At 45.3% G+C, this 22,971-nt stretch overlaps 1 protein-coding gene across 1 annotated transcript; it reads right to left on the reverse strand.

The window, feature by feature from the left end:
* Positions 1-384: 384 nt before the first annotated feature.
* On the reverse strand, positions 385-19,249 carry nsd1b (nuclear receptor binding SET domain protein 1b). The gene is made up of 22 exons (XM_056443014.1): positions 18,823-19,249; positions 17,953-18,125; positions 14,696-17,738; positions 14,089-14,201; positions 13,674-13,929; positions 13,342-13,442; positions 12,490-12,532; positions 12,006-12,235; positions 11,576-11,713; positions 10,278-10,401; positions 9,506-9,706; positions 9,238-9,417; positions 8,173-8,329; positions 7,600-7,805; positions 7,413-7,525; positions 6,605-6,751; positions 5,594-5,716; positions 5,383-5,499; positions 4,604-4,745; positions 4,387-4,493; positions 3,396-3,597; positions 385-2,555 (listed from the first exon to the last, which is right to left on the reverse strand). The coding sequence occupies exons 1-22, from the start codon at positions 18,929-18,931 to the stop codon at positions 1,762-1,764; spliced, it is 6,819 nt and encodes a 2,272-aa protein (XP_056298989.1). The 5' UTR covers positions 18,932-19,249; the 3' UTR covers positions 385-1,761.
* Between the last annotated feature and the right edge of the window lie 3,722 nt (positions 19,250-22,971).

Consider the following 22,971-nt stretch of genomic DNA (forward strand, 5'->3'; position numbering starts at 1 on the left):
CCAGTTGATTAGACCTCTCTGGCTTCCTCTTCCTTTTCAAGGCTGAAACCAAAAGATAAACGTTTCTGGCGAGTTATGAAAAGTGAAAAATAAAGTTTACCACGGCATCTCCATTTCCTGCTGCTGCTGATTTGATTATCAGATATTAGAAATTGGTATCTCCCTCTAGAGCTGGTTTCGTTAGAAAAACAATAAATCTCTTTTTTCACAGCACACCTTTCTGACTCGTCCCAGTAGGAAAAGCACAGGTGTTCCTGATAACCTTAACGACGCGAGAGGTTGAGGGACCTGATTTTTAAAAAAACCTTACGAGCGTCATCAAAATAATGTCAAAAGATCATGTTGGATCAATGCGTGTAATAAAGAACGAGGCCAGAACAAAGCTTATTTCATAACTTCTTTTTCTCATATATTTATATATATAGCAGTTGTTTTAACAGGTCAATGGTTGAGATCTACCGGGTCATAATTACACTGGAATGAAACACTGCTTGTTGGGCAACCGTAAAAAGGCATTAGTAGGGACCACTCCTTAAAAATATCTCCAAAGAAAGAAAAAACAAACACGCTAAGGCAATGGCAGATAACACACAGACGATATTAAGCTTGAAGACAGAGCGGGAACACGTGTGGCAAGAACATAGACTGGAGGAAGCGTCCCATCGAAGACTCTTTGTTTCCCCGTCATCATTTGTGCCTCAGAGCAGTTTATGAATAAGGACCGCAGAGCACGCCATCACGAGACCCCTCCGTGATGGACGTGAGCTTCTGGACAACCTGCAGGACGGCCGTGGCGGCGTAAACTATTTCTCCGAGGCATAAACTTTATTCTCGGAAAAACACAGAATCCTCGTCAATTTGAGATCCATTTTTTTTTATATGGAGGCTGGGAGGTGCATGAAATGGTAAAAAATTAAATTAAATAAAACGCCTTTCGCTACTTTCGGTCTCAGCCACGCGGCGCTCTCCCGCTTCATTGAGGATCCCCCGATGTTGACGAAGCACCGTTGAGACGGAGGGGAGTGAAACCGGAAGCAACGACTCCCGACCACGAGGAGCACGTCGGTCCGGCGGGAGAAGCTGCGTCTGTTTCGTATTTCATGTTTGAAAGCAGGTGACGGAAAAATTCATGTTTGTTTTTTTCTTCTTCTGGTTCTTAAAAAAAAAAAACGTGGCCACTATTTGATTCAAATGTAACCGAGTCGAGGCGGTTTACGCCGACCCGGACAGGAAGCTACGGTACAGTGCAGTCTGTTCTAGCACGAAACACCTACAGAATACACGCCGGCTCTGCGGACACGATCACTTTCTCCAACTACGTACGTTTTGCAGGGTCAACTTGCTGAAATACGACTGAGAACAAATACCAAAACAAACCAGCAGGAAAAAACAAGTATATTGTTGTGAAATATGTTCACGAATCTGAAGTTGTACATCGTGGCGCGGGTCCAGATCACTGTCTCTGTCAGATCTCCCGGGTGAAGGAGCGGGTCGGCGCTCGTGTGTGTGTGTGTGTGTGTGTGCAAAGTCACTGTCGTGAGCGTGTGACCGAGGATCGGGACAAAACTAAATAAACGGCATGAGAAAGGTCCGTGTATAAATATGGTTCTATGCAGTATTTATGCCGTTTATTTGATTTATGAACACTTTACTTGTGCGTTGATTTAGTCGCGTCCTGAAATCCTCCATTCAGTGACAGACTGGGCGACTGGTTCATCTTCCCTGGGAGGGCCTGCGATTGTAAGAATGATCCACTGTGCGTCACTCCTCCTCCTCCTCCTCGTCATCATCATCATCGTCGTCGCCATCCTCCTCCTCATCATCCTCATCGTCATCCTCCTCATCGTCGTCCTCTTTGACGTCAACATATTCCATCACCGCCTCTCCATCCTCTTCATGAGAAACGGACTTCTGCCTCCCCACCTCGCCCTCTTCCTCCGACTCCTCCTCGACTTCCTCCAGCAGCTCATCCTCCAGCAACTCATCCTCCTCATCTTCCTCTTCCTCCTCATCATCCTCCACATCCCTCTCCTCCTCATACGAGGAGATGGGCGAGTAGTGCGGGAGGTCGTACACTGGAGGGCTGCCGGGAGCATCGGAGCTGCAGGGCGGAGGTGAGGAAGCTGGTGGGGAGACGGGAGCATTGACGGGAACCGGGATGGAAAAGGCAGGAAGCGACTCGGAGGGACGGGCGCCGCCGCCGCCGCCGCCGCCGCCACCGCCGCCGCCGCCGCCGCCCTCCTGGAGCTTCCTGGCGGTCGGTTTCTTACTGGTGTTGGTGTCGGTGGCGTTGGAAGCGGCGGAGGGGTTGACGGCCGCGCCCGGCCCCTGGGTCGGGGCTCTGGGCTCGGGCGGGTACTCCCGGATCTCCCCCGGCTCCAGGGGATCGGGCCCGCAGGGGTCGTGCTCGCTGCAGCACAGCTTGCCGTCCAGCTTGGAGATGAAGAGCAGGCCCTCGCGGTGCTGGTTGCAGTAGGAGCTGGGGCACATCTCGCAGAAGGACGCCGCGTCCTTGTTACATATGTCGCACTGGTGCCACGGACATTCCCAGCGACCTGCGATGGAGACACGGGCGAGAACGTCAAGGAAGGCACAAAAGAAACTTTCGCGTTTCGGGGCTTGAATCTGAACGTTTTATGCCGTTTAATTCGTCTCAAAAGCAATCGCATTAAAACCAGCCGCACTCGGAACAACGTCTGCGAGCGGAAAGCATCCTCGCCGGGGAGCATTTCTGCTCCTCGGGCACAATCGCGGTCCCAGAAGCTCGAGGCCGTGATCAGATATATGTGTAGAGGTTGTCAAGCCCTCTGAGGCAAATTTGTAATTTGTGATAATGATAATAAACTGAATTGAATTGAATCAGCACGCGCCCGACCCTTCTTCTCACAACCGCTCGCTGGTCACGGTTAATTTTGAGACTTTTAAATGAAATAAACAATGGCCGAAGCCTCTGCTCTTTTGATTGGTCGCTTTCACCGGCCAGTCTGAATCAATGTCTCTGTTGTGGTAAACGCACACCATCCATCAGAAGTTTTCAATCATGAACAATGTTTGACATTTTTGGGGTTTTCTGACCTTATTTATTCATCAAAATGAATATGCAGGCGTGTGAATCGGCTCCGCTGCTAAAAATGCGTCGCAAAATACACCTGTCCGGTCGTTTATATCCCTGGGGGCCTCGCTCGAGTAAACTGTGTGTGCGGGAGGCCAATAAATGTTCCCACGAAGGATGAAAACCAGATCCAAACACGTGTTCATGTGTTTTCTTCTTGTCGAATGGGAAAGCGGCGACAGCGTGAAATACTGAAATGTTTCATGTAGTTTTCCAGGGGAAAAACTACAGATTTTCACCAGAAGAAAAAGTGAGTTCCTGCGTTGGATAGAGAGCCACTGACCGGCGGGCCGCTTGGTGAGGTTGAGGCAGTCGGCGTGGTAGACTTTGGGGCAGCCGGGTCTCTTACAGGACACCATCTGGCCTCCGTCTCCGCAGCTGAAACACTCGTCCTCGCGCTCTTTGGTCACCACCACCTTTTTCTTCCTCTTGCCGTGGCCCCGCCCCTTCATCTTACGGCCCTTGTCGTCCGATGGAGGGTTGTTCTGGTTCGGAGAGCAGGGAAGTTTTTTAAAAGGGGGCCGACTTCATGTTTACCTCTCAGCTGACTCGTGTCAGCTTTTAAATAACGTGTAGCTGGGTACATTATGTTTATTCTATTCTTCTAATCACAAGCATCTCAGAGGTTATTTTTACTGCACTGCAATTTGTCTGACAGCTACAGTTTTTTTCAGATAACAGTTTTTCATCACCACGACAAACATATGATGATCTCAGAGAGTACAATGCATCAGCGGAGATGAAACTACCCAACAATGTATAAAGAAGTTAAAATGACGACAACCGTAAACATCTACAGGAGAAAAATGCAACATTAATGCAGCAGTAAAATCATCCAGAAACATCAAATATGAGTAAAAGTACATTTCTTTGGCGGGTTATATATTCTTTTACTTAAGTAAAGTTTTGAATCCAATTTTAACAGTGTGATATTATTACATTTACTTTGTAAAGAATCTAAGAAGGAGGAGGAGAAGAAGAAGAAGAAGAAGAGGAGAAGAAGAAGAAGAGGAGAAGAAGAAGAAGAGGATGAGAAGAAAAGGGGGAGGAGAAGAAGAAGAAGAGGAGGAGGAGAAGAAGAGGAGGAGAAGAAAGGGGGAGGAGAAGAAGAAGAAGAGGGGAGAATAGGAGGAGGAGAAGAAGAAGAAGAGGGGGAGAAGAAGAATAGGAGGAGGAGAAGAAGAAGAAGAGGAGGAGGAGGAGAAGAAGAAGAAGAAGAAGAGGAGGAGGGGGAGAAGAAGAAGAAGAAGAAGAAGAAGAAGAGTGGGCCTCACCTTTGGCCTGACGCCCAGGAAGCCGCTGCAGTTCGGCGCTCCACATTTACAGACCGTCTTCCCGTTCCCTAAACACTCCAGGTTGTAGTTGAACGTGACCTCTGTGCCTGAACACACAAACACACACACACACACCTCCACATGAGCATTCCTCATGCGCACGTATTCTCAACGTGTTCCTGTTCCCATGCTCTAGATTCCCGTTGGTCGTATTTACCCGCCGCGATGTCCACGAGAGAGAACAGCCCCACCCGGGTGTCTCCGCTCACCGTCCACTTCTGCGTCTCGCAGTTGGGCTGACAGCAGTGGTTCATGAAGCGAGCCTCGTTCCCCTTGGGCCCGGCGTCGATGATCCGATCCTGGAGAGAAAAGAAAAGACCACCACAAGATAACACGCACCTGTTACAACTCATTCATAAAGCGAGAGACGACAGGAAACGAGGGAAAGAGAGAGAGAGAATGAGGTCACAAAGGTCAAACAAATAGGTGAAACACTCTCCAACCAGCGGACGAGTATAAATCAAGACCTGAGGGCCGGCTAAATTAGATGTTATATATAGTTTACCTGAGTAAACCATATATAACAAGAGCTTTGTTTTGCTGCCACCTTTTGGATTGGATCCAAGTATTCTAATGTATTTTCAGCTCTGGGTTTAAAAGAAATGCAGGTTCAGGTACGATTTCTATGATTGGGTCCAAAAGACGTCTAGACACACAAGACGTCTAGACACGCAAGGAGTCTACACACACTGCTGTCAGTCCTGGACGGGGATGTCTATATGTACAGATTGTAAAGTCGTCTGTGGCAAATTCATAATTTGTGATATTGGGCTAGCTATACAAAATAAAATAAACTGAACTGAATTGAATGAAAACAGCATTTTTCCTAGAGAAACTACATGTACACCTTTTTCTGTCCTCACTGTCAAAACAGAGTCCCATCGACATGTTCCGCATCACCACAAACATGAACGGACACACTGCGTGCGGCCGCACCTTGTCCAGAGTCAGCATGTAGAAGTTGCAGATGTCGTGCTCCTGGGCGTGTCTGATCCTGGACCTGCACTCCTCCTCGTCAATCACCTCCCCGACGTACTCGCTCACAAACTGGCCCTGGAGGCAAAAAGACACTCAACATCATTTGGCCCCCGATTCAAACCCCCCCCCCAATAACAGCAACCGCCCAACCAATGAGAGGAGGAGTCACCTTCTTGATGTCGTGGGCACAGCGGATTCCCCAGCCCCGAGACAGCGTCCTGAAGATCTCCACCTGGCTGTACTGACGCTTGCTGAACGCCTGGTTGAGGCAGCGCTCGCCCGCCGGGCAAACCTGCGGAGCAATTCAGCCTCTTTGAGCTCAACGGTGTCTTTTTTTTAACGGCGCTTTACCGTGAATTTCAGCCGTTTCAGCCGTTTATCGGAACGGACCAAAGCCTTTCATCGCTCTTATAGCGCCTTTTTTCAGCAGACAGACGGCCTACAGGAGGCAGATGTTTCCCTCGGGGAGTTTGGTGGAGAACCAGAGCTAAACATGAGCGAATATGGGATTATAATTCATCTGATGGACACAAAACACGAAGACTCTGAATGAATCGTCGTGTCGTTCTGCGACTGCCGTTTGTGAAAATAAGAAACAGTTTGAGTTCAACTCCAACGTGAAAATAAAAGTCTAATCGTCCCCACTTTGACAGTCTCTCAAAATATTACATTTATAAAGGTTTTATGAGGTAAGCCCCTTAGAATATCTCCAGAAAATATAAACTATCACCACATGATCTTAATCTTAATGACTCTCTTGGGTGAGCCATGTTTTGCTACTCTTTCTTTCCAGGGTCAGGAATGAACGTTGATGCTGTGCATGAATCTGTATATTTACAGATATCATTTATTTCTTTGGCGTGAATTTGATCAAGAGGGAATTTGATTTTTTTTTTTTTCAGACAATGTATATTTCTACTACTCAGATTTTTTTGTTTTAAATGACTTTTAAAAAAAAGAAGGGGGTTAAGGATTTGATGCAGATTAATAATTAGCAATATCTAGACATATTTTTTTGTGCACATCATACTTTCCATTAAGCCAATGAGAAGACCAATCACAGCTCATGCTGCATCCCTGCAGGTCCTACATTAAGCTTTAAGTTGGAGGTAACTCATCACCTTTTTGATCCTCATCCATAAATACCTACGACTCTATAAAACATGCAGCGTCTCTTCACCTGCGGATGACATTCGTACAGCAGCATGCGGTTGATGCACTCGGAGTCCATCCCACACGGACTCTCGTCGGTCGCCTTGCAGTTACATCGCGGGATCTCCGATAGGTCGGCCGTGAAGATCTGCACCTTCCCTATTGGTCGATTCACCTGAACGAGTCAAAAAGATGGAAGCGGGGAATATATGAAGTCATCTTTCAAGTTTGTCAGATCAGTGGTATTGAGCATGACCCGGCAGCCGAATAACACATAATTAATAAATAAACACAAAGTAAAACTATTCTCCTTGATGGTAGAAAGAACCACGCCTTGATGGGGAACAACCTTATTTAAAGGGACAGGACGTTATTTCCAATTTGCCCACTTAGTGCAAAGTGTAATCACACCACTGTCCCACTGTTATTTCTTTGTATATTTTTTTGTAAACTGTATTTCTGACCTGCTAGAATGGAAAAAAGGAATTGATAAGTGAATGAAAACATTACTTAAATACATTTGTTAAAACAAAGAAACAGAGCCGCTGTTTAGAGGAATAAGTGGAAATTAAATTATTAGAGCGATAAGATTCAGCATTTACACCACATTTAATCTTTTTAGACGTTGCTAATATTTAAAATTGACATTATTTAAATACCATCTTTTATGAGACTTTACAGTCAATTAATTCCCGTGATAAAAAACTGGCTAATTACACCGATTCCAGTGATTTATGGAAATGGCATTTAATGGTAGTTTATACGCCACTGCTTCCCCAAGAAACCTGGAGGCTGAGGCCTGTTCGGATAAACAGAGACGTAAAGCAAGACCGGACCTTAATGTGTTTGTACGGAGGAGGCTTCCTGTCGTTCTTCCTGTCCTCCTGAAGCTGCCGAAGCTCCTTCTCCGCCTGCAGCTCACGAAATCGAACAGCCGCCTCCTCCAAAGCTGAGGAGCGTGAACACCGGTCAGACACTCGAGTCATCGCCGCGGGAACAAACACAACCGACAGCACGGGATACCTTTCTTGTAGGTGGCGTCGACGCCTTTCCCCATCTTCTCCTTGCTGTTGGCGTCCACGTCCATATAAGGGAAGACCCTGGCCTGGTACGTCCACAGGTAATCGTTGGAGCCGAAGAAGTGAACGGGAAACTCCCCGACATCGTGCTTCATCCGCTGGATGTTCTCCGGGATCGTTTTGGGATGGCTGACCTCCGCCGGCCACCACCTTTATGGAGCAGGAGCGGGGAAACACACACAGAAGTTTGTCATTTACACGGAGAAAGCTGAAGAGTCTAAACGCTTTCTGAGAATGATGGGAATCACATCTGTTCTGCAGGTATTTGGTAAAAAAAAAACTAAGTATTGGACACATACAGATATTGACCTGATGATGGCGCCGAATGAAAAAAAATCGGAGTAATAACAGTTCAACCTGAAGGGAACGTGAATGTCTGAACCAGATTTCATGCTAATGTTTTCCATCGTTGTTGAGATATTTCACTCAAAAGTACTTGTCATCTTCAGGGCAAAACATCCCCCATTGTTTTAACGTCTAAAAAAAAATTCGAAATAAAAAAAGATGTCAAACTGACCTGTAGCGGCCAACCTTCACCCAGAGGATGTCCTTGAAGCGAGGTTTCTTCCCAGCCTTGCAGTCGTTGCAGAACCAGCTGCCTTTCGGCATCTCAATTTTGAGACACTCCCGGTGGAACGCAGCCGGACAAGACTCACAGCACAGCAGACTGCCCCCTGGAGGACGAGAGGAGCAACTGCATCAACTGCTGCGCGCCGGGAAGGTTAGCTAGACGTATATGAAGGCGACCACGCTTTTCTAAAATACGTTGTGCTTAGCATTTCAGCCAATTTGATCTTATTGTTTAGTCTACGCTATAACAAACGCTGTTGACGACTAAATAATAATAATAAAGAGAAACATTTTGCAGCGAAAGACAGAGCTAGAAGAGAGAGAACATTGGACTTAGATTCATCAGGTGACGCCTCATGAATCATCTTGTTGTTACGTATCTGCTGGATGCGTAAATAAGCAACTTTTTTCTGAAACTATTGACCCAGCAAAAAGCAGCATGAGGAGATAATATGTCAATGAAATTTTCTTTTTTCAAATAAATAGTACTATAAGTGAAAGAACGCCTCAACAAATACGTTATCACGTGTACCCACTGGATTTATGTGTTTTTGGTCCTGAGACAAATATTTGAACTTGTTTTGTGTAGTTTTTCACAGATTGCACTTTATTGTTATTATCTTAAAAATAAATTCAGTGCAAAACAGGTTAATTGCAGCCACAATAAGCTATTTTTTGCAAAATATTATTTATTTTTTGCACAGATAGAACTGTATTTGTATTCTAATAAAGTGATTGAAAACTTGTTTTTTGTCTGATGGAGCAATCTGGTTTCATTGAAAGTGATTGCAAAGTAATTCTATTATTTGAAAACGCACAGATGGAGGAGTCACAAAACCTTGTCATTCCTATAATAATTCAGCTCGGACCATTTTGTTACTATTTAGTTGGGGCGGTGGGGCACGAACATCCTTCTTCCCCCCTAAGTGGGGCGCGACAGAAACAGCTTGAGGACCACTGACTCAAACGACCGTCGTTCGGGCTGAGCACACGCGTGTCCCTTGATCCGTACCTTCGGTGCAGACAAAGCACCAGCTGACGTTGACGTGCTCGTGGTTCTTGACGCCGCGGCGGGGGGCGAAGTGGTTGGGACAGATGATGCTGTTGTTGGAGAGCACGACGCAGCCCGCCGCCATGCAGAGGTCTGTGGCGTGGTAGGCCACCGGGCAGCGCACACACCGGACCAGGCGACCTGCGGACCGACAAAGACGCACGCGGTCAGGGCGCCGAGAAGCGGAACCGAGCGGCGGGTGAAATCGTCCGAGCGTCCTCTGGTTGACCTTTAGAGATGGACGAGCTGTTGGGGTTGGCGATGAAGCAGGTGAGGCAGACGTGGATGGAGCAGCGGAAGCCTCGGTTCACAGGCGCCGTCGGGGCGAAGTTGGCGATGCACTCGCCGTGGTAGAACTTCCCACACACGGGAATCATACAGCGACGCACGTCCTCACTGCGCTTTGTACACACAAAGCAGGTGTGGACGCCTGGGGAGAATTGATATTATATACTTTATTTTTTTACAAATGATCACCTTCTGTATCTTTAGGGGTGCATTTTAGTCTCCAATATATATCAAGAGATCCATTACAACACAAATAATTCCCAAACTCCACCTCTAAATCTCCATAAACAAACAATAATAACCGAAACACATTCTACAGCAAACAAACATAAATATGATACAATCAAATATATACATGAGAAAAGCAAGTGTACATGTTTAGCGTTGAAGTTTATAGTTACTATTTACTGTTAATGTGAAGAACAGTTTCATTGTTTTCAAGAACAGTTTCTAAACTCCTGGAATGAATGTGCATTGCTTTCCTTGGAAATGAAAACAGTTACTTCTTTCATTTGAACTCAAAACAAATGTTTCCAGTTTGTTATTTGTCAATCCGATAATTCAGAAGGTGGAAAATGTTACAATTGAACACAATCTGAGAAATCGGGTTTTGTTCTTTCCCAATCAGTTCCACGGACCTTCGGCCCCGTCGACGTATCTATTGATCTCCGTCGTAATCGAATGTGCTTCACAGCCTGTAAACGCGGTCGTACCCGATTTGCACTCCGGACAGACGAACTTCCCTTTCGGGGCCTCGGCCAGCGAGATGCAGTGCAGGTGGAAGGCTCCACAGCACTGGCCCTCGCACAGCAGCAGCTCCCCCGTCTTCTCACACACCTGAGGCAGCAAAAACATTATCCAACAATGTTAGTACCTGGGGTTGCACGGCTAACTCGGCTTCCTCCCCGGAGTCCTTTTGACTTCACGTCTCATAGGGTCCGACGTCATAGATCCTGTCTGCTCGATGGATCATCGAGGTCTGGATCGTGGAATATGCCGACTACCAACTATGCCATGGCCCTGTTGAGACTCCGCCCACTCCTCCTCTCTACCTCCATCTGCCTGATGGATCTTGGAGGTCTCCATCGTGGAATATGCCGACTACCAACTATCCATACACTCTGTCATACTCATTGATTGTGTTGTTACTGTGTTTTAATTTGTGTGTAATGAGTCCTTCTGTACACATGACGTCTATTCTTCTGTCCATCTTGGAGAGGGATCCTCCTCTGTTGCTCTCCTGAAGGTGTCTTCCCTTTTTGCCCCTGTGAAGGGTTGTTTGGGAGTTGTTCCTGATCCAATGTGAGGTTTTGGGACAGGGATGTCTATGTGTACAGATTGTAAAGCACTCTGAGGCAAATTTGTAATTTGTGAAAATGGGCTATACAAAATAAACTGAATTGAATTGAATTGAAGCTACAGTGTGTACTTAGTGTCACTTCCATGTTTCATCTTTAGGGACTTTTTGATTTATTGTGATATTGGGAAAAGAGGGAGGATGTATTTGAGTGTGCTTTACAGGCCTGTGCCCCTCATCATCATCATCCGTCATACACAGTAATAGTCGTTCACCCGGCTTCACCACAATCTCTCTTTCAGCGCCGACTGAACCTACGAGATACGGTATTAAATCAAGCGACACAAGATTGTCTGTAATAATGACAACGCTCTATAATATGACAAGAAAAGACTGAATGGGGAATGCAAACACAGGCTGAATTGCTAAAAAAATAAAATACAGTTTGGGTCAAAAGTTGTCTCGCGGCTTTGAGGAGTGCATAGATAACGGCTCCAGCTCCCCTTCCTAGTCGTGGGACGTCTGAAGGCAAAAGGTCGACCGATGATAATCTTCTAAATGTAGCGCAAACTTAAGCAGAAACTCGAGAGTCTAATATTTGTATGAGGTCGTTCGCTGCGGTGTAGAAAGTTTGATCGACAAAAATGAGGCTCGGGAGAAAGTGACAAAGACGCCGCTCTGAGAGAGAGAGAGAGGGGGGGGGGGGGGGCTCACCTGACATATGTTCTCCTTCATGGAGGCCGGACCTCCTCTGTCTCCTATGATCTTCCTGGAGGGTAAAAGTGAATCGTCACACAGCGACAAGTAGTCCTTCATGGAGGAGAAGCTTTGATCCAAGCTGGACAGGTCGCCCTAAGGAGACAAATCAGAGCCCGTGTTTAGATCCATACTTTTTAAAGTAGTATATGCGTGTATATATATATATATATATGTTTGATTTATCACTGCAAAAAACTATTAGTTTCTAATCTTTTCCCTGCTGTGAAGTTGCTCTCTTTTGCCTGTCGAGGAATGATTTAATCTCGTTTTAAATCAAAGCGGTATCTTCCAACATGTCTGTCCTCCCACAGAACTGGCTCTTTACCTCGAGATCAAATCAAAATCACCAAACGGGAGGCGAAACACTACAAGGAAGACGGCTGACCTCCGACTCCGCCGTGTCCCTTTTGTCTTCTGCTTGAGGGACATCGAGGTCTTCCGACGCCGTCTCCACGTGGGCGGGTTCCGGCGGCAGCGCCGGTGCCGGAGAGGAGGGGGCCGGAGGGCTGGGAGGGGCCTCTGCGGGCGCACAGGCGGACGCCTCGGTTGGCGTCGGCGTGGAGCTGGAGGCGACGAGCTGCTTACTCTTCGATAGTAAAGCTGGCGGTCCGGAATCTGGGTACAAGAAAGACGCGTTAGAAACTGTTCATCACAAATATTTAAATAAATCACAACACTGCAGGGAAATAATCATTTCACAACTATTTATTCCAATTTAGATTCTCAATCATGAGAAGAATGTTTTCTTCTCTGGAAATTCAACTGAAGAGAAGAGAGAACATTTAGTTTTCCACTTTTCAAAAAAAGCGAAATGTTAAGCAAGATTATTATAAATTGAAGAGTGTAATATACATAGATGGTTCACTGACCTGATTGGGGATCAGGATTTGAGTTGTTCTTCATTGTTTTCACCTGTGACAAGAGAAATATTAATACAACATTATCCAGTCAAACTGACAGCAGAAAAAAAACATTTGAAACCCCCTGATTTATAATATTGTAGTAAATAAACTATTGTATCGTTTTCCTCTTTTCTCATCTTCACTGATTTAGAATATAATGTCTGTCCAACATGCTATTCTCTAATTACATGAAGTTTGCATGCGCCTGCATTCATTTGTCAATCCAGACAGAAAATAAAATTTCCCAAAAGTCTGCTTCGACAAAAACTATCATGAAAATCTATTATATGAACTTTCTTAAACTTAAAAAGGTGACTTAAAATACTCTTAGTTTAATAGATAGCAGATTAATGAATGCTGTTTCAGAGTTGGAAGAAGTACCACAGTGTAAAAAGTACCAAGAATTGCTTATTTCATAATAATGTATATTATATAATTGGATTATAATTGATGCATGAGTGTGTTCATCACTTTAATGTTGCAGCTGGTAAATGTGGGGCTTATTTGAACTACAACCTGCTGGGTAACGTCTGTATTTGCTCTTTGGGACAATATAGCCTTATCTTAACATGTAATAATACATTATAATGTATTGGTTGGTATATATTTGTATTGTTTTCTAACCAAAGTGCAAAGTATTTAAAGTTAACAGTTAAATGTAGTGGAGTAAAAAGTGCAATATTTACTCTGGAGATGTAGAAGTATAAAAGTAGCAGAAAATGAAAATACTCAACTAAAACACAAGTAATATAGATGTACCACCGATTAGGAAATGTACACACAGCAGATCTATATTTCTATATATTTCTATATATTTACCTTCTTCTTAGGGACCGTCGAGGCCTCTGCCTCGATACAATACTCCAGGATCTTCTGAGTGGGTTTCCTCTTCCGCTTCTTCTCCAGTACGGGAACTTTTCCTGTGAATTAAATGCCACATAAAAACGCTGATTGTTATATATTTCATTAGTGGTTCCCACACTTTCAGGTTTGTTTTAGTTGCAGATTACTACATGTGGTTTTGCAATTGCATGTTTAATAGTCACATATGGATGTAATGTCCGTGTGTCCACATTCTTTTGGCCATTTACCCAGAAGACTTTGTGCTTTACAGTTAAGTAGCAAAGAAAGAAACACAAAGACTTCCTCACCGTTGCCTTTGACGGGTCCTTCGGTCAGCGAGACGTCAGATTCAGGAGGAGGGGTTAGTGTGTCGACGGAAAGCACCGATGCATCTTGGGGGGATGTGTTTTCAGTCCCGGGAATTTGTAGTTCAGCGGGCGGTGTTGCAGCAATTTCCTCGGGAGGTGGCGTCTGTATTTCAGGAAGCAAGTCCACGGATGGCTGGTCGTGTGCGCTGTTGTCCGATTCCGGCGGTTCGGACATGGCCAAGATGGGCTGAGTGTCCTGAGAAAAACAAATGACGAGATTTTACTGTCAATCGGCGATACGAGCTTTGCGTGTCGCTGGAAACAAGTGGTATTGGATGCTTAACGCCATAGTTGTATGCATATTAAACAACATAACTATAAAATTACAACAGATCTTACTTCGTATGAGTTTTACCTTTCCAATCAACTGGAGAGGCTTTTTGGTTTTCTTCCTGGTTGAGAAAATCTGATCGTACTCTTCAGTCCATTCGATCAGCCGCTTGCTTGGTTTTCTAATTCGTTTGTGTGCTGAAAAAAATATATAACAGACACTAGCGTTTTTAAAACCATGTTGTTTATAGGGCTACTAGACAACAGGGTGCATTATCACACACACACCATAGCTACCTGCCACAGGTAAAGAGATTTGTATTTGTAGTCGGAGGTTTTATGACGAGTTAGCGTAACTGCTAGTATGTATCAACCTGCAGTCTAATATATAAATTGCCATTTTATTTGTTGTTTGAGCTGAATAGACCCAAAACTGTAGGAAATACTACAGAAAATAGAGCACAAACAATGATAAGCAATGTCACATTGCTTAGCAGATGGAAGCATCATCTACCATTTATGTATCACAGACACAAACTATTACCTGGGCCCAATAGAACGCCAATGTCATGCCAAATCAGGGGGCCAAACAATAACTACAACTTTGAGATGTTTTTCCAGAATGCATCCAGGAATTCGGTCGAATTGTGGTTTCCTACTTTGGGCGGACTCTCAAATGACACCATCCTCACCTTTTGGAGCCTTCTCACTTTCTCCAGCGTCGTGCATCAAGCTCGTGAGACTCTCAGTGCAGTCTGCGGCGAGGCCATTCAGCTGTTCCAGACACAGCGTGGTGTCGCACCCCCTCTGCTCCAAAGGCACCATGTTCTGCAGATTCTCATTTACTTTGCCCCACCCATCCTCCTCCATGTCCTCCCCGACTACTCCTTCACCGCCTGCAGCTTGCCTGTTCCAGAGGCTGGTCTGTATGCCCAACAGGGACTGGACTCTTGATGAGCAATCCACTCCTGATGAAGAGTCCGTTGCTGGCAGGGACTCCAGTCCTGGGAAACCAGGTCCAGATCTGACAGGACGACAAGGCACTTTGCAGTTGGCTTTCTTTTTCACCGCGCTGGCGCTGCTCCTTCTATTATAGGGCCTTTTGGACATCTGACTTGTGCTCTTCTCATTGTGTTTGATTTCAATTAGGTCTGGACCTAAAAACAGATTTATATTACTATGTTCAATTTGTCGATCTTGGCCTACGGGTGTCGCCTCCCCAGGCATCAATAAGGGTTCCTTCTTAACATGTGCACTCGGTGGCCCAATTTCCAGTTCTAAGGGGGTCCCCTCTCGCTCTCTCGTGTCATGCAGGTCTTTCAACATCATGAGAAAAGTGCTGAACTTGTAGTTTGCGTCTGGTTTGAAAGAGATGGGTTTACTGTCGCCCCCATTTGCCAGGGACTGGAAGGATACCTCCTCCACATTTTTGAAGTCATTCATGAAAGAAAACGGTGAGGAAGGGGAGGACAAGGAGTGTATGCCAGAGGGAAGATCTTCCTTCTTAGCCTTTACCCTAGAAGTCAGCGGTATGAAGTCCATTGGAGGAGTTGAGGATATTGAGATATCTTCATCTTCGCTCTTGACACCACCATCCGAGTCAGACAATGTCGAAGTGGGGGTACTACAGCTAGAAAGAATTTCCTGATGACACTCGCCATTGTTAGCGAGAGGTTTAAGAGATTTCATTTGACTGCAAAAGTCCAGTTTGGAGTTATGCGCAGAATTACACACATGCTCCTCAGATTTCCTGTCTGGATTGAAGAGTTTTCGCTGCTCAGTCTCCTTTTGGGCTTTTTCCCGCTTCTTCTGATCTGCCTCCTGCATTGCCTTCAGGGCTCTGGTCATCAAACGACCGCTGGCAGGGAGGTGGGCAGGCTGCTCTTGAAGTAAGACTTTATTGACTTCATCAAGAACCTGCGTTGATTTGTGGACAGCTTTCTTGGATTTAGCAGAACAGGGGCCTTCGGGCACAAGAGATTTCCTACAGGCTAAATTGCCATGCCGGTGAGAAGGTGGAGGAGTTGTATTACAAGTTGTACTCGTAGATACAATGTTTTGCTCTGAATTGCCCAATTGTTCAGAGGACATGCTTGTTGCTTTGGATGCATGAGTCTTCTTACGTTCGGACTGTTCTGATTGGTTAGAGGATGAGTAAGTCACATTGCTTGGGCTTACATTTACAGTTTCTGGGCTTCCTAACTCAGACACACTTGCCACATCTGAGGCAACTATAGTTTTACCTTCACACGATTCTGACGAGAGACGAAGAATAGCAGTACCACCGCTTGTTTTTAACTTCTTAACCGGGACCTTTGTGGATTCTGAACTGACAGCCTGATCTATGGAGACACTTGCCTTGCCGTCAACCCATTCTGATGGTTTAGAGGACATTTTAGTCACAGCAGTATCTGGTGTTTTCTCATTCTTTGTACATCTAGGTTGGTCCTCGGGACTAATGGTTACTCTGGAGTTCAGAAACTTCTTACCTTGTATTTCCTTGCGTATCAATTTGACAAAAGGCAGCCTACACTTAGAAACAAGACTTGTTTGTTTGTCTAGACTTGCTAATGGGTCAGTAGTGTCAACATTTAAAGTGGACGCTGTATTCTTGTTACTTTCTTTTTCTTCTGCTCTGTCAGAAATCCTCTCAATTGCACAGATCTTCTTATCAGCCATGAAGTCAGAATGTTGAGTTTGACTGACTCTCTCACTCAACCTACTTTGGTTCATGAAACTTACTGGACTGGGCTCTAAGTCCTTTTTCACATCGGAGCAACCTAATTGGCCTGACGTTGAGCCAGGAACAATGTCAACTGTACTACTCGGCGTCTGTCTAACCTTTGCATATCCACACTTGAAAGAGGGCACATCAGTCTCAACAGCGACAAGTGGCCTCTGCTTGTCTGACAATCTTGACTTGTCAGTCGGACTGCCAATTGTACCAAAAGGCCCATCAACAATTGGGGTGTTTTTACACTTTAAATGTCCGTACTGTTCAGGCGACTGATTTGTTTCAGCAGGTACCGGAGTCTTATGCTTGTCTGACAACCCTGACTGGTCAGTGGGCCCACCACTGGACGAGGACGCACTACGAATCTGATACTTTTTACTTAGAATAGAGGAGTTCTTTTTCTTACAGGACACCTTGCCAAACAGAGTGCGGTCTGGCACCAGACTGGATGTTTTAGGTCTTCTGTCTTTGCCAGATTTACTGAACCAAAGACCACTCTGAATCCCTGGCTGCTTTTTCACCTCTTTGACAACTGTGATAGGTGGTGGAATCGGAGCTAGCTTTGACTGACGTTCAAGTGCTTTGGGACACAAAATCTTCGGGACTGAGTCGAGGTCAGAATAGGGGCACTCTCCATTGTCTTGATCTGATTGATCAGGGCTATTATGCAACGTCTTTTTAGAGTTTTTACTACTCGTATCCTTTGACGATTTACTTAGTTTCTTCTTGCCAGAAGAATTCCTTAAAGTGCTTGTCTTTGCTGAAGTTGTACTTGGGGATGAAATGGATCCATTGGTAATGTGCAAGGTCTCAGGAAGGGTTAGTGAAGTGGAGGGAGGAAGGGCCGGATGGGCCTTGTTCTCTCTCTTCGGTGTAGAACTGTCATGGAAGGCATCGTCTCGGGACGAAGGAATGAAGGAAGCTATTTTGGGTCTCTCTTGGAGAACAGATTCAGCTTCTGCCACACTGGTTTCCCAAGAGTCCTGAAAACGCTTTGCAATCTGCAAAAAAGATAAACAATACTCAATCTTTGCACACATAATTTACTAGTTTACAGAAGCATTCCTGAATTGTAACTGAAGTCATTCCTGAACAAGTCTGAAACCTTTCTTTTATTGTCTAAGACGATGATCATCCAGCAACGATGATGATCAAAACCAACTTTTTTCTAAGGGCATGCAAGCAGTGACTCATTATTCTTAAAAAAGTAATTACAGTGTATTTGTAGTTCTGCTCCTTTTGCTTCCCCCTCTTGCGAAGTAGGGGGAGCTGTTCAAATTCAAAGCCTCCGTGGAAACTGCGAGTCGCTCTGTCCTCCACCCAGGTGAGCTCCACAGGCTCCCCAAAGGTCCGGACATGGTAGAGCCGACAGGGACGGTCACTCGGCTCTAAGACAACAACAAAACATCAGTCTCAAAGTCTTGATATGAGATTTAAAACTACATTAAACTGCACAGGATATACATGTGTACGTCAGCTGAGCAAAGGGAGCTTTGAAATGCAAGACAATTTGGACTGCATAACTACAATCAAATGTGCATGCTAGTATGAGAAGACATTTTTGGTATGCACTATATGTGGACATGATTTAATAGACAGTGGAAATACAATTAAACCACAATTCCAGCAGTTTGTGGTTTTTAACAATCCAGCAAATGACAAGTGTTTGTGACTAGAATAAAAAATGGAGGACTCCATATTTGCGAAGGAAAAACTAATTGTTTTATAGCATGAAAGCATAACACAGTCGGTGAGTGTGCATGTCAAGGGATGCAAGTGCTTAAAATAACTGCTTTCAAATGAGATATATAGTGTCAAATCAGGTGATCTATTTGGGGAATGTACTTTTTGATAGCAATATACAGTAAATATGAATTACAATATAATTTGAGGATGTTCTGAACCTTTTCTAGCATCATGGTTCTTGCTGCTTGGTAAACTTGTTAATCATCTTGTATGCTCTGCTAGAACAAGCTGAGAATATCAATTTACTGCCGACCAAAACCATCAACGGAGTCAAACAATTAAAGATAATCCTTGTGCAATGTAGGCAATCACATGAAGTCAGCAATGTCTTGGGCCCACCTTTCACTTTGTGATAGATTCCCTGTGTCGGGTCAACGGTCACCTCACACGGCCACCATGGTCTTCGGTTGAACTTTGCCCAAATGACTTCACCCTCTAAAAACTTCATAGGCGGCAGAGACCTTTTCTTGAGGCTGTTCTGCTGTCGACAACGTGACAATGAAGAAAGAAAACTGCAATCAGACAAATGAAAATAAGACGGGTTTTGGGTTCTCACCAGATCACAGCTACACACGTGTCGGCTGGTCGCTTGTTATTTGAGGATGTCCATCATGACCCCCTTAATGTGCATTTACTCTACTTTCAAAGACATCCACATAGATATGTTGCATAATCCATGAGGATTGACCGATGGCAATCCTACATCTCCAGCTGTGCCAACCACCTGCTGATCCTCCAAGACTGTGTATAAATAACATACATTTCACATCTATGAACAGTAACTAAAGTAGTAACTTAAATAGTTGTATAAGATTGGATAATTTAATGCAGATTTTGAAGGTCAGTGTTCGAAATAGGAGACTGCGAGTGATTTTTTTTTACCTGTTTGATTCATATATTTTTTTCCTTGCTTGATGCGTCTCGGCTTTACTGGGTCTTTGCCTGAACTGTTGTGGTGTATGTCTGAAAACTAGGGCAGTCCTCAACCAAAGACATTCTAAAGTCAACCAACACTCATGCAAAGTTGATTTAATGGACAGATCTGGTAAACTGAGTTTCTCTTGGAAAAAAGCATAAAGGACTAATTGACTAAAGTTGGTCAGATATTAAGATACTGAGGTTAAGCTTTTTTTGTTTGTGTGAGGTAAATGTTTTTTGTTGTTGCTTTGTTGTTATAATTGTGTATCTTTTCATATCCATACACACACACACACACATATACACAAAGTCTATATTTCACATATAACACTGCATGGTGGGTCAAAGGTTTCAGCTTTGGACCAACACTGTTCTCGACAGGTGTATCTGAGGTCTACTTGTAGCCTTCCTTTGCACGACAGGTTTCAAACCCCAGGAGAAGAAAATCACAACCTGGTCTTCCTTGATGCTCCCACATCATGCGTGCTAATGGGAGTGACGGCTCACAGCAGCAGGTAGAGAGAGGACATGTCGGGGTCCATGAGCCGGCCTGAGTCATGACCGGCATGTAGCAGCAATGGCCAGAGGGCTTTTACAGACTGCATTTTAAAAAAGGAGTAGTCCAGCATTTTGGGAAACATGCTTATCCCTTTCTTGCCGAGGGTTAGAAGAGAAAGTAAATCTCTCACGTCGGTCCGAAGTGACAGCCAAGATACGAGCTTAGCTTGTAATTAAAATAGGAAGCAAGGGAAAGAGCTAACCTCGAGAGGTGTTCATTCAATCTTGATCACAAAATCCACATAGTACATGGTGGGCTGCTGAGCTGCTAGTTTTATGATCAGCGACTGTATATCTTTAGTTTTTCCCTCCAGGGGCTCAATAAAGTCATATTCATATGTTATGTCACGAAGATAGAATAAAGTACAGCGGTTTGTTTTCACACACTCACCCTTTCATTGGTTTCCACATAACAAATAGAACAAATCTACCTGCCCAATAGTGTTCCAATTATGTGTTAATTTGTAAAAAAAAGCCACATAATCACATCATGCTCAATGTTCCTTCAGCAGTCAGATAATCAATGTTGAGTTTCTGAAATATTTGACCCAGTTGCAGCGTACACACAGCGGTCCTAAATTGTATTCCTGGGGAACACTGAAATTGGGATTTTCTGACCACACGATAAAAGCATCCTTCAAGACTGATTTCATAAATGTTGGGAGATACACAGATTCCCTTTGTTCATGAAAATATCACTACTGCTCCGTCAGCTGCTGGCCAGCTTAGCTTTGCACAAAGTCTGGAAACAGTAAGAAACCAGCTCGCCTTGCTCAGTCCGGTCAAAATAATCCACCGAACACTTCTAAAACTTAGTAATTAACACATTAATTTGAGGAGAAAAAGGGGTTTTGACTCATTGACTGCAGGAAACTTAAACGTGATGTTTCTCCGGCGAATTCTGGAGTCACACTGAATCTAACAATCTATGCGCACCGTGTCCTGAGCTCAGATTTCACTACATTAGGATTCAGAGAAGCAGTGTGATTTTTGCAATCACGCGCTCTATGTTTTGAAGAACCTTAATCGCCTCCATTAGAAGTCTGCAGGCCTTGTAGACGCACAGAACCAATCAGCATCCAATACGCGATAACTAACTTCCTGTTGGCGTTCAGCTGTCCCTTTCACCGTACACAGCGTGCTCGCCTCGCGTCTTTCCCTCCACGACCCCCTCTTCATCTCTCCCGACACTCTTTGTAAACGGAAGACGGACGTATCTCTCGCCCGCGGAGGTGTGCATCGTTCCGTTGCGACAGGTGAAGAGGCAGTGCAGGTGTTCAGTGGGTGTCATGCACACGGTCTGCGTGTGAAGAAATAATTAACGTCGTCCAGCACTCAACATTTTTCTACCACGGGAGAAACTCCTTTGACTGAGGGCCATTTTAAAAGTGTACAATGTTGAAAGAAAGCCGTTTGTTTACGTAAGAGAGGTGCTGCTATTGCTACCAGAGAAACAGATTTTAAACGTGTTATTTTGTGTACTTGGAGTAATGAGGATCAAACTTGCCGATGAATGCGTCGAGGGACAATCCCCGAGCAGGAGCAGCTCGGTGTCGCTCTCCCACTCGTCGTCCGAGCCGTCCCAGTATCTCCGGCGCTGCCCCGAGGACTGGGACCGGGTGACCACCTTGGCCGCCGCCGCGGCGGTGACATCCTTGGACTCCGAGTTCAAGAGTCCAGGAGTGGACTGAAGGACGTTCCCCGCATCCTCTCGTTTGTCCTGCACGCCTTCCCCCTGAGGCGACGCGGCGGCCTGCTCTTCGTCGTTGTCGTCATCCTCAAACAAAGAGGATTCAAAGTGCAGGAAGCCGTTGGCGAAGGGGCTGTTGCTATCGAGAGAGAAGGCCGGGCTGGGCGGGCCCGAGAAGCACGCGTCCGGCTTTTTCTCGGACGCGACGGGATCGCCGCGACTGGCTGCTGGCGCGTCTCTACTCCTAGTGTGGGCCGCGGGTTGTTTTTGTCCACCAGCAGAACCACCAAAGCTCTCCCCCCTGCTTGTGTTCTGGGTGCCAGAATAATCCCCGCCGGTGCAATCAGCCCAGGAGTCCCTCTCCATCCCCTTCCCCCTCTCCTTCTTATTCCCCCCCCACTCCCAGCTCCTCTCTGGCTCCCTCGCCGGCAGGACCAGGTCCGGCTGGCTCACCATGCTGGTGAGATGGTGCAGCCTCCTGAGAGGACTGTAGGTGGAAGAAGAGGAAGAGGAGTGGTCTCTTTGTGTGAACCCAAAGACGGATGCATGCTTGAGGGAGGAGGTGGCAGACACGTTTAGCCCGATCCTGTGGTCATGGTGTCTGGAGGCGCAGGAGTGGGCGGAGAGGTCACGGCTGGGGGTCAACGGGCAGCTGGACTGATGGGTCTCCCTGCCAGGGCCTGGATAAGGCCCACTCATGCTGGCATGGTTCCTCCCTGAAACATTAACAGAAAATATATCAGAGTGGAGCACAAAATCATAAACAAACATTATGCACATTTTTCCTTGCACCAAGGCACGTCGTAGTATACCTGTAGAACACGGCTGTGATTTTCTTTAATGTTACATGTCCTATAATCCTACAATGATAGTCCTATAACAAATTACAGTTTTTTTGCACAGCATGCTTCTACAATCTGTCATAACATCACTGCAGCTTGTCTAAAGTTATCCCAGGCAGTCATGTATATAAAAGAAAAGCCATCAAATCCGTGAAATACAACACAAACCTGCCTTCACATGATGTCAAAATAAAACGTAAACAGACTCACTGCCGCCGAGCCGATCGACCTACGGGGACATGTTTTTGGTTGGATAGAGATTCTGCGCAAACATCGCAACCGCCGCTATAAATAAAGCCTTTGAGGACAATTATCGCGATATGATGAAAATTACATCAAGTAAGATGAGGTCAGCAGCCTGTAAACTCCCGCTCGTGCAAGAACCACACACACATACACACAATAATAGTCAATAATTACAGCGCGTCACGTTAAAATCAACTGTCATACACACCGGCACTGCAACTGGAAATAAAATGG

The sequence above is a fragment of the Pseudoliparis swirei genome, chromosome 3 (genome assembly GCF_029220125.1).
Source record: "Pseudoliparis swirei isolate HS2019 ecotype Mariana Trench chromosome 3, NWPU_hadal_v1, whole genome shotgun sequence".
NCBI lineage: Eukaryota > Metazoa > Chordata > Actinopteri > Perciformes > Liparidae > Pseudoliparis > Pseudoliparis swirei.